The sequence below is a fragment of the Gobius niger genome (genome assembly GCF_951799975.1).
Source record: "Gobius niger genome assembly, chromosome: 21".
NCBI classification, from domain to species: Eukaryota; Metazoa; Chordata; class Actinopteri; order Gobiiformes; family Gobiidae; genus Gobius; species Gobius niger.
Window position 1 is genome coordinate 456,871 of NC_136872.1, and position 12,192 is coordinate 469,062.

At 41.2% G+C, this 12,192-nt stretch overlaps 1 protein-coding gene across 1 annotated transcript in view; it reads right to left on the reverse strand.

The window, feature by feature from the left end:
* sema4f (sema domain, immunoglobulin domain (Ig), transmembrane domain (TM) and short cytoplasmic domain, (semaphorin) 4F) overlaps window positions 1-12,192 on the reverse strand; it is a 75,699-nt gene that overhangs the window by 23,370 nt on the left and 40,137 nt on the right. The window contains exon 2 of the mRNA XM_079579589.1: window positions 873-1,018. Within this exon, the coding sequence (XP_079435715.1) occupies window positions 873-1,018 (146 nt within the window). The remainder of the gene's footprint in view (window positions 1-872; window positions 1,019-12,192) is intronic.

Here is a 12,192-nt window from a genome sequence, read left to right on the forward strand (position 1 = left end):
TCTCTGCACTGTTCTAATTATTTTAAATCTGATGTTTGTATGTGTGACTTGATTGTGCAGCTGATGAACTGAATTTCCTTTGGGATTAATCAAGTATATCGTATTGTATCGCAGTGCTGTGACGCGGCGCCTCCAGTGTGTGAAACCCCACATGGACGCGTGTCAGAGGACGTGCACGGCGTGCTGTGTTCTGGTGTGCGTTGGGCTTAAGTCTTCTCCTATTGGTCCGCGTCATGGTCTGAATGAGTGACAGGTGAACACTGTGATTGAACCCATCACAGTGTAACAAAACAAAATCATGATATTTGTCCCAGCACTCATTAGAAACAAGATTAAACAGAGTTTAGGTTCAGGATCATGTTGCGTGTGCTTTGACCTCACTCTTCTATGGGTGTGGGGAGTGACATCACTCACATGTGTTATATGGTTCATAAACATAATTAATGGCTCATAATTCACTAATTGGTCACAACAAAATTCCAAAATATGTTTATTGAAAATTGGACAGTTTTACATTTTTGAGAATTCACAAAATGTTGGAGCTAAAGTTCTCATTGAAAGTTTCTGGAAATTTATCAGGAATTTTCCACCCCTTTGCAACCTTAAGTGTATCTTATACTCTTATACTCTTATACTCTTATACTCTTATACTCTCTTATACTCTTATACTCTTATACTCTTATACTCTTATACTCTTATACTCTTATACTCTTATACTCTTATACTCTCTTATACTCTTATACTCTTATACTCTTATACTCTTATACTCTTATACTCTTATACTCTTATACTCTTATACTCTTATACTTAACCCGACAAACAAAGAGCTTCTCTTGCCCTTCTTCTGTTTTTATCCAGTAAGTGAACATTACCTTCCGTGGCGGTTGGGTGGGTCTGGCCGTGTCCAGTGCCAGCAGAGCGTCACGGCCCCCCAAGTACAGCAGACCTGAGCTTCTGTCCAGGAGGAACACGCTCAGGTTGGACACTCCGGCCAGATACTGCGGGCCCAGGACGGCCTCTGTGGGACAGAGAGGAGAAGGGGCTTAGTTTGGGCCAAGGATCAATTAATTCACATTATTATGCACTGCTCCTGGATATGGCTGGGCTAATAAAAATAAAAATAAAAATAAAAATAAAAATAAAAATAAAAATAAAAATAAAAATAAAAATAAAAATAATAATAATAATAATAATAATACAAATAATAATGCCTTGTATTGCGCTTTACCAGCCTGTATTACCAAGTTTCTCAAGGCACTACACTGTAGTAATGATTCATTCACACCAGACTTGAGGTGGTAAGCTACTGTTGTAGCCACAACTCATGCCCCTAGAGGCCATAATCACCACTGCAGCTGTCGTAGCATGTTGCATTTTTTTTACTTATTAATTGCCAGACAGAAAAGACGAAGGGCCAGAGGGATATTGTACATTGATCTCTCTGACGATCTCCAGTTTGTTGATTTAACGATTCTATCACAGGATCGTGCATATTTACCTTCAGTACAGGGTTGCCAGATCCACAAAACAAAAGCTCGTGCAGAACCATGCGGATTGTGTTTGGGCAGAAATGATCCTGCAATTACTAGATTGGAGAACCAGTTTGCAATGTCAAGAATAAAATGTACCAGAAAAGCAATAAGAACAAGACCAAAAAGTGTCAAAAGAGTGACAAAAAAGTGAAGAAAAACACAACAAAAGAGACAACAAAAACACACAAAATCGTGCCAACAATGCAACAAAACAGGTAAAGTTTTCTTTCAAATGAGGCGTTACACTGTTGCTCTTCAATCAAGAAGCTTTTTAGATTTGGGTAAAGCCGAACTGGAGAAAATGCAAAAGGTTAAGGCGGGAGGTAAGCGGTTGAAGTGGTTGTCTGTAAGTTTGCAAAGCGAGGAGAGAGAGAATGAAATTTGAAAGTAAAAAAATCTAATTCCTCCAATCTTGTACCAGAGAACCCGCTCTAGTTTACAAAACAGATATAACAGAAACTGAGCCTTTTCCTACAAACATTTGTTTATTGTTTAAATTCATACAAATGAATAGGGAAGACCGGTGCCCATAGTAACGAATGGCTAACCCTAACCCGGCCGTTTGTCCTTTTCATGGTCTTTATATCATTTCTGTGTTCTCTTAATAATGAACAGCTTGTAAGATCATGTTTAGTGTCCACTGGACGTGTATCTGAGACACAAAAGCAGAAAGTAACGTAAATCATCAAAGCAAACTTAAAGAGACTAGATGCAAGATGGTCATTTTATGCTTACTACTGCCACCTCAGGTCTTACGCGTAACTGCAGTCTCTGTATTTAGAGGCAGTTGTGGTGAACAGGTCTGAGCTCATCCTACACATTAGGACACGGCTGGAACATTGTTAAACTCCGTGTTGACCAGGGGCCAAATGCAGCCCTCAGACCAATTTGTATTGCTGAATCAGAGTAATCATCAGAGATGGTTATTTGAAATGTAATAATTCTACAAAATTCTAACTAAACAACTAACATTTCATTGTGAGTCAGAGCTGGCATGAAGGCTTTAAGCATAAAACGTAAAACCCCCTATTTAATATCGGGCAAATGCATTTGTACAGCACATTTCATGTACAAGGCAACTCCATGTGCCTCACGGCAGCACCAAAAACACAGCACTCCAAAAAACATACAAAATTACAAATATGGGTATATTAAAAGTATATATTGAAAGTAGTTAAAATACCATCAATTGCCATAGGCAGCAGTAAATAGGCACGTTTTCAGCCTGGACTGAAATATTGTGTCATTATTACTCATATTACACAATTACACAATGTATTACATTTGTAAAACATACAACTTATGTTTTACCCAAATCTAAAAGCTTCTGGACTGGACAGCCTACAGGCCAGTGCTTCAATTGAAAGCTAAGACTTTGTTGACACTTTTTTGACCCTTCAAGTTTTTATTTGGGAAGTGCCAAACTGGGGAAAATGTGCTCCGTAGGTGGGGGTGAAGAGGTTAAGGAACAAGGATGTCATTGGCAACTGTTCAGATTTGAAACCAACGTGCTCTGTGATTGGATCGATATAAAGCTTTAGGAGATTTGATTGGCTGAAAGCAAAGTTCCAGACGGTCCAGCTTTTGAAACAAAAAGCAGGAGTGGCTGTTCCCTCCCCCTGCTGTCGACCAGAGTGTCTGTGGTGGGTCTGAGTGCTCCTGACTTGGCCCACGTGCTGCTGCTGGAGGAGCCGCCTGTCGTGTTGGGAGGGGGTCCAGCCCACTCCGGTTCTGCTCTGATAATTGGGACTTGAACACGCGTTTGCACTCTCTGCTCGTGGCGTGACTGTGTGTGTTTGTGGCCATCTGCTCGCAGCGCACTGGCTGATCTGATTTGTGCACAAAAGGACCACACCGGGAGCACGGGCGCTGCGGAGGAAACTCGTCTAACCGGAGGCCTCGGCAAACCACTTCATAAGCTCCACGGACTTTTCAAACCAAAGTGAGATAAAAAAAAAAAACATTCCAAACACTTCCCAGGCAAAATGTTTGGGCATAAATGAGTTTGTCCAGTAAATTGCTTTTCAAGTCACCTTCCACTTTCATGCATCATCTATTCAAAGCTCAAACTCGGTGTGAGCTTTGCTTGGAGCCTTCCTCCAATAATTACTCACTTTATAACAAGGAAAACGAGAGTATCCAGTGGACAGAGCGACCCACTGAGCCATTAACCCCCCCCCCCCAATATGGAACCTCCTCAAACCTGGAAGGACTGGGATATTTGCTCTGACTGGACCACATTTTTCAAATTAAAGGTGTCCAAACTGAGGCTCCATGTAACCAGAGGCAGTACTGTGTATACCAGTACTTTAACAATACTTGGTTTCTGATACCGATACCTGAATGATACCTTTTGCAATGCCTATAGTAACATAGAACCAGAAAACAGCCTCAGCCACTCCCCCCTCCTCCCACAGCCACTCCCTCCTCTCCCTCAGCCACTCCCCCTCTCCCTCAGCCACTCCCCCCTCTCCCACAGCCCCTCCCTCCTCTCCCTCAGCCACTCCCCCTCCTCGCACAGCCACTCCCCTCTCTCCCCTTTCTCCCTCAGTCCTTTGATGTGCCATTAAAACGATTGCTCTGTAATATTCAGTGTCTCAATAAAACGTGGGCCATCTCCATCTCCTGCTGCTGCGCTTAGGGACAGTTGAATTTTCCGTCGAGGGCCGCTGAGAGGATACATGGCACTCCCCCATACTCCCCCACACACCGCTGCCGAGCCACTAACAGCCTCTCTCTCTCCCTCCATCAATCATTCATCCGGATACATTAAACATGTCTGAGCAGAGGGCCACCCCCACCCCTCACACACCTGCCCGCCCACCGCACCTGTCAATCAGAGCTGACGGGGCGGAGAGCGAGGCAGGCAGGCGTGCTGCACCCCTGCCCCCCCACCCCCCCGCACACACGGAAACATCCAGGCACAGGACACATTTAAGACCAACACTTCCCATATTCTCCATGGACACTTACCTAAGGTATTTGAAACTATAGGATTGCATTTGGGCGACTAAGATGTAAAAGGCGAAAATCTGACATAAAATTCACCTCATAAAAAATTGAAGTTTTCACTTGCCGTGTCTCGCCTGAAAAGAATTTATACAGAAAGGATATTTGATCAACGAACGGCATGCTGACAAATCCATGGCAGAGACTGAGTGCAGAACAGGTCCAGTTTATGGACTTTAAACACGCAGAGGACACTATCTATGAAGAACCGACCGGAGCACTCCAGCTAAAGAAATGTCCGAGATGAACAGGATTATTCAAAACTACACCATATCAATGTGTCAAGAAAGGCTCATATAGCTATGAGTGGGCATCTAATCTACCATTGGAAATAGTCTGTGTTACACTTTTAGCATCTCAAACCTGATATGTAAATGAGGGATGGCACCATGACTAAAAAATGCAGATCCACTTTTCCACTTGCTACTTATTTTGCACATGAGCAAACACTCGGTAAATAAGTCTGTTTGACAAGGGAACATTATTTTAGGATTTTTTCATGAAGTGGATTTTGCATGATATGGTCTCCTTTAAAGGCCCTATACCTGATATGTTTTCTTTCTTTTCTAGCTGTGTAATGAAATGTCATTTGTCCTCCTCTGGTATATTCTAAACGTATAAAGCATTTGTATCAATTTCATGTTTTTCTTCCATTTCTGTGACAGTGACCTGGAAAAGTGACCCAGAAAGTTGTGGAAATGTGGAAATAAACCCGAGTTTGGACCACTCATGGCTCCCTCTTTCATTGTTTGTAAAAAAAGAAAATCAGATATAGGGCCTTTAACATTTGGGAAAGGACTGAACTATGACCTGAATCCCATCCATGTTTGTATATTTGTTTGTATGTTTGTTTGTGCCGCTTCTCTACACATCCAGACTAGATGGAGTCAGGATACTTTCCACATTTTATCACCAAAATAAAAGCAGCGGAACCTGACCCCAGCAGAAACCGCCAGGGGTCAAGGTTTGGGGTCAGAGAGTAAAGGCGACTGCTGTGATAGATACCAGCTGTACCTGAATATACACCGCAGGGATGGGCTTTAGGCTCTTCACTCTTTCTCTTTCCGGTTTCCTTGTAACTTCCTATTATGACGCGCCGTTTGAATCGACAATACTCCTTTGTTTGTGGATCAAATGAGTAACAGACTGCTCACAGAGTTTGTTAAACATTAAACTTCACTTCCTGTGTCGGCACCATGCAGCTGATCAGAAACTACACAGATTACTCATTTACCTGCACTGTGAGTAGGGCTGGGGACTGTTATGTTTTTTTTAACGATACCGATACCTGAACGATACTCTTTCCGATCCCTATCAAATATTTGTCATCTAGAGCCAGAAAACAGAACAATAATGGGTCAAACATCTGCAAATTTACAATATCGGGTTCATCTCCAATGTCAAGAAATGTGTGGAAAAAAGGGGGGATATATATATATATATATATATATATATATATATATATATGTATATATATATATATATATATATATATATATATATATAATTTTATTTTATTTATTTTTTTATTCATGCAGTCCTTATATTTGAAGAGTTTAGTGGTGCTAGGCTAGAGCTAGGCTAGAGCTAGGCTAGAGCTAGGCTAGTGCTAGGCTAGTGCATGTCTATGGTAACAGCTAGCCTACATTAAAAACCTTGTTTTCCACGTGTAGTAATGCCGGCCGCAGGTAAACAAACTACTGTAGATCCGGTAACCGAGCAGATCACTCCGCCGCTGCGTAGCTACAACCAGGAAGCTGATGCTGCTCAGATATAAGTTGTTTTAAATGCATAATGGTTATATTTGAAAAAATGATTCAGTCAACACAGACATTTATATCCTCAGGTGCACTGTGCTCGGGTCAGACTGTTTTTAATGCAGGGTACCTCTTACCATAGACATGCACTAGCAAGTATAGGGACTGCATGAATAAAAATAAAAAAATCTCCAGAAATCAACAACATTCTGGATAACTAGGAAATGAGGCCAAAATGTCAAAAATCCTTTAACAGTGCCCAGCCCAACATTTCCAGCAGAATAAACTTTTGAGTTTCTGCTTCTTCATCAAATCCAAACCTGAAGTAGCACTTTCGGTTTGAATAATCCTGTTACTGAGGCCGTCTCCACTTCCCATTTCCTGCAGAGAGGTGCATAACACAAGGAAACCCATCTCCAAACCTGACTCTTCAGAGCAGAAACCGGCACAAACATTAGAGCTTGTACTTTCTTCAGAGTGGTCATATCATGCAGAATATTCTAAGGTTATTCCCACATCAAAGACAGACATGGAGTACAATTTCACACGGTTTTGAGTTAATCCTTGGTTAAATTTAGCATTTGTTCTGTACGTCCTGGATACAGGTAAAAATGTGTCCTCCACATTTTTAAAGCCCATAATCCAACAGTGTATTGGTTCAAAGTGCATTTATAGTTCAAGGAAAACATCACAGACAGTGACATCCTGATGGAAGTCACTGGGTTTGTGTTAAAAACATTACGTTGGATGTACATTCTAGACTGCAGGAAACGTCTGTGCATTTCATTGTTACCATTTATTTTTTTACAGAGACATATCAAATAAAAGTGCTGAGAAATAGAAATAGAGTAAAAATGTGTAATATCAACACTGAGCGGCCCAAAGTGGGGTTTATACAGCTGACTCTTACTACAATCACTATATACTTTCTCTAATTTGTCAAGCTCCTTTTACAAAGAGAATTTGTGTATCCTCGACTTCCCGAGGCGTTATTAGCGATGTAAGCAAGCGAGGCTGAGGAGAGCGTGTGGATTTGTCATCAGCATCATTCCTCCTGCTCTGGGAGACAGCAGCCGGTCAGCACTGCAGACACCTCAGTCCAAACACAGACGCTCGGCACATGTGGCACTGGCCTCTGTGGTCTGCACCTCCCACGAGGCTCCGGGACCAACCGCTCATTTACTCCACCTACACACTCAGCACTAGAAAACTGGAAGACCTCCAGGTAGATTTACCAGTGTATCAATCAAAACTGATGGATATGTCACATTTCACATCCACATTTGAGACTGATGTTGACACAGATGTTTACATGCACTCGAGTATCCAGGACATTAACAGGAATTTTAAGTTTCCTGGTTTTGTCTAGTTCATGTAAACACAGTATCCTAGTTTCAGTTTCCTGGATATACCGATATCCAGGTTATTAGAAACCAGGATATTCCCACAGTTTCCTGGATACAGTACCATGTAAACGCAGTATCCTGGTTATTCGCACTGAGCATGTGTGAACTTTTGAAACAGATATGGCAGGAGCAAAAACTTTCTTACAGCCATTTTATCTGAATCTCTAACAGAACATTAAAGTAATCTTAAAAAACAACTGCTTTTTCGCTCCGTTGTATCTCCGGTGGAAGTCAGTGCTGCTCTCGGATCAAACCTACTTTTATTTTATTTTTCAATCCTCAAGTCTGAAGCTGGGAAAAAACTCTACTGTTTTAAATGCTTCCTTAATAGTTATTGTCCCTGTTCAAGAGAAATGCCTGAAAAAGCCATGGGTTAGCAACATTGCTACAGCATTTAGCTCCTTACCATAATTGTCATTAGCTCCGCCCCTCTCTGGAGCCTAAATATCCAGGATAGATACAGTCATAGATGTATAAATATAAATATATATATATATATATATATATATATATATATATATATATATATATATTCTCTCCATGTCTTTGTATCTTTATTAATTAGAAAACTATATTCATAATTCAGCGTTTGCTAAAGTAGTTTTTGAATAATAAAAAATAGTTTTCCCCTTAACCTGTTTTCAGAGATGTCATCTTTATCTATACTGTAGTTGCTCATGTAAACAGGGATAAGAATATCCTGGTTTATCGAACGCATGTAAACATCATATCCAGAAAAATATCATAACCAGGATAAGCCTGATAACCAGGTTACTCGAGCACATGTAAACTTCATTCATTGTGTAAAACAAAGCAGGAAACCTCAAACAACCAGGTATTCGAATGATCCGAGCAGTGATTGAAACAGATGGGCAGATACATTGACAGTATCGATACCAGGTAAAACACATCTATACTACTTTACATATTATGTAAAAAGAAGGCGCGGCAGTAATTCTAAACACAAACGGACGATCATTTGAATTTACGAAATAATCGTACATAAAATAACCAGTTTTAGAAGTATATAATGAGTGAAATACATTCACCTATATGATATGACTATTGGTATCGTCAAAAAAATGACGCCAAAAGTATCGGAATTGTATTGATACAATAACAGGTGGTGTCGCCCCTTAACTCATTAGCAGTTTCCATTTTTCAGACGTTTTCAATTTAAACTTATGAGGCTTTAAAAGAATGTCTCCGTGAGGATGAAACAGAACCATTTTGCTTATGTCTCAAAGTATGGTTGAATAACAAAGGGCCTGGCCTGGTTCAAACAGCAACTGTTACAGTTCATGACTCCTAATAAACCACTGCGGGTGGATTAAACGCATAGTAACGTAGTAAAGTGATGTCAGTAGTTAATCATTTGTTGTGGGAAGAACGGAAGAACAGACCACAGACAACAAAACTCTCACCCTTACTTCAGCATGGCCTTTGCTACATGTTTTTTTCTTTCTATAGGTTGAAATAAAAGGTGGAAAGAGCCCTGGTGGGTGTTGTTGGAGAGAGTTCTCCAGGTGGTCCCCATTTCCTCTGCAGCCCCCAGAACCACAGAACCACAGCCAGGACACAGGTAAACACACGGAACATTGGTTTGGACTGCCCACACAGGTTTATGTTAGAAAGAGGTGGGCCACATGACAAACCTGAACTGGAGCAGAGCCGTACCAACAATAACTCAAACTGGTGTTCAGTACGACTAGAATAATGAGTCAGTATTCAGCCAAAACAGGTCCACTACAGAACTAACCAAGACAAAGGCTAGAGAAGAGGAAGATGATCTTTAAACAACACGCCTCTACCATCGCACAGGAAGCATCTCTGAGCTTGTCTTCACATTTCCCACGAATGCGATGAAGTCAATGGGGAAAGGAAGCGATCAATGGACTTGTCAAATTAATTAGCAAGATATGATTTCATCTGCTTTGCAAACACATCATTCTCTTTTCTTTGTGAGATCAATAAAGTCACATCCATCTTATCTTATCAACAACAGCAAACTTTGGCGAGGCACATCATTCTTGTGCCTCTGTTTGTGACATCCATTGATACACCTCCTGTTTTCTTAGTTTAGTCTCATACTCCATTTTGCTGGTGTGTCTTGAAAGCAACGCAAAAAATGAGGAGGAAAAAAATGGATCTGGCCGGATTAAATCGCTTGGTGGGCCGGACCTGGCCCCCGGACCGGGGCTTGCCCAGGTCTGGATGGCTAGAAGAACGTGAAGCAGGGACTGGTTTGGTCATTATAACAAAAACACTGGGTTTCCGTCATCCATTCAAAGTCAATGTAAAGCTGCAACTGTTTCCAGTGTCATTGAGTTATAACTAAAGTCTTTTAGTCCATCAGGTCATCACACACTTAATGGCATGTCAATTCTCTGTCGGCGGAAAATTTTGTTTTTCTCGTGTCCATTATTCTTTCTAAATATCCAAATTTCCCACCATTCCTCAGTGGAATGATTCAAATGTTTAAACAATAATAAATCCATAGAATTGCAGCATTTGTAGAGATTCAAAATTGTAACCAAATCCAATCTGGTGGCTGCCCTCCAAGCGAGCAAAACAATCTGGGTCTGAAAAGGCTTATTACATGTTATTATCAAAACTTCATACATTTCATTGGTTAGACAATGCAATACTTATTGAACACAACACGGCGCCTCTGTTTTTGTCTCCTTCTAAGTGGCGTTAAAAGTTTAGTCGCCTCCTCCCGGTCCGTTGTGTCAGAGGGCAGCGACCTTGCAGCTGCTCAGAACCGAGCCCGACTGAAAACATGCAGATTACAAAACGCCGTGTGTTGAATAAGCTCCATTCAGATTCCTAAAGCAAGGACACAGGTACAATTTGAAACACGTGGTTTTGTCGGGAAAAGCAGCAGAAACAGCGAGGGCCGTGCACTGGCCTCGGAGATATCTGATCGCTTTTATAAAAGAGACATTCAGACCATTTCATTATTTATTATTGTGCACCATTAACAGGGTGTGTTTTCTGTCTGTACTCAGGTCCAGTCGAGGTGAAATGTTCAGGACAGTGTCCAAATCTGTGTGGATTTGAGTAACTGAGAGACATATTCCAAATGTCCACAAGAGGCCTCAAACTGAAAGTGGGTCGGCTCGAGGTCAGTCGCTCTGAGAGGGTGTCTGACCCGGCTCTTCTGACCGGCCCAGTGTGCGGCTGTTGGGTTCACACTCACCCAAATATGGCGCTCTGGGGTCTTTGTCAGCCTGGGACAAGAGTGAGAACACCCCAGGGTCATTTCAACACTAGGGCTGGGCGACACTTTCTCCATTACAAATAAGCCATATTTTTGCAAGCAAAGGCGACCAAGAAGAGGGCGGGAGTGGGTGGGGCTTCCGGTATCTCACTCGGAGAGAACACCCGCTCTTTAAGTTGTAAAACAGGAAATATCAACAATGTGAGTGGATCTGGATCATTTCATAAAAATGTTCATATTGGAAAAAATTAAATCTTATCTTAGACAAAAATGATTTAAAAGTGCTTGAAATAAGACGCTTGAAATAATGCTGCTTTTGATACGGTTTTGACTCGTCTTAAAACAAGATTGCCAATGGAACTAGACACATTTTTCTTGTCTTTGACCATTTTGTCTCATTTCAGGGTTTTTTTGTCTTATTTTTAGCGTTCAAGTTAATTTATCTTATTTTAAGCAAATTAATGCTTGTTCCATTAGCAGTCGAAACCTACTCAAAATCAGCATTAAAAGTCTTATTTCAAGTACAAATCAAGCAATTTTTTAAAGATATTATGGCATTTTTTCCAGTCTTGTGTCAGTGACTTTATAATACTGTTTATGATCTGGATTCAGACGATGCCAGGTCTCATTTCAGAGGGTGATTCTCCCCGTGTGACTGCGGGTCATTCAGCCCAGCTCCGGACACACAACAGAGCTCCACGGGGGGCAGGGGGGAGGACGGAGAGACGAGAGGAACTCTTCAACAAACACAAGAGCACATTCATATCCGGAGAGCATCCACAGAGGAGCCTTCAGGACCAGGCCGAAAACAGGCACTCAGCAGGAATATTACAGCTCAAAAACACTGCTAAGAGCGCTGACTTTGTTGGAGAAGGCTTCTATAGTAGCTTCTATAGTAACATCATTAGTAAACTATGGCAGTATCCCTGTCCTGGAACATTCACAACACTTTTCAACGCATTAATGCAGGGGGTTCCAAAACCGGTGAAAAGTCATACGTAAATTACTTGAATTGAGATCATTTGAGTAATTTTGATTTACCACAAATCTGTACACAAATCTGCCAATGGAATGAGTGTTTATGTGTAAAAATACTTGTTCCATTGGCAGACAGTTTTACTTACCCACTCAAATCAAGGGAAAATATACTTATTTCAAGTAAATGTGACCTATTTTTAGATTAGATTGCCACGCAAACAACCTGTAGGAGTCTAAGTATTACAGGTACATTAGGCTGAAGGTGTGTATGTCAATGAGAGGGCAGG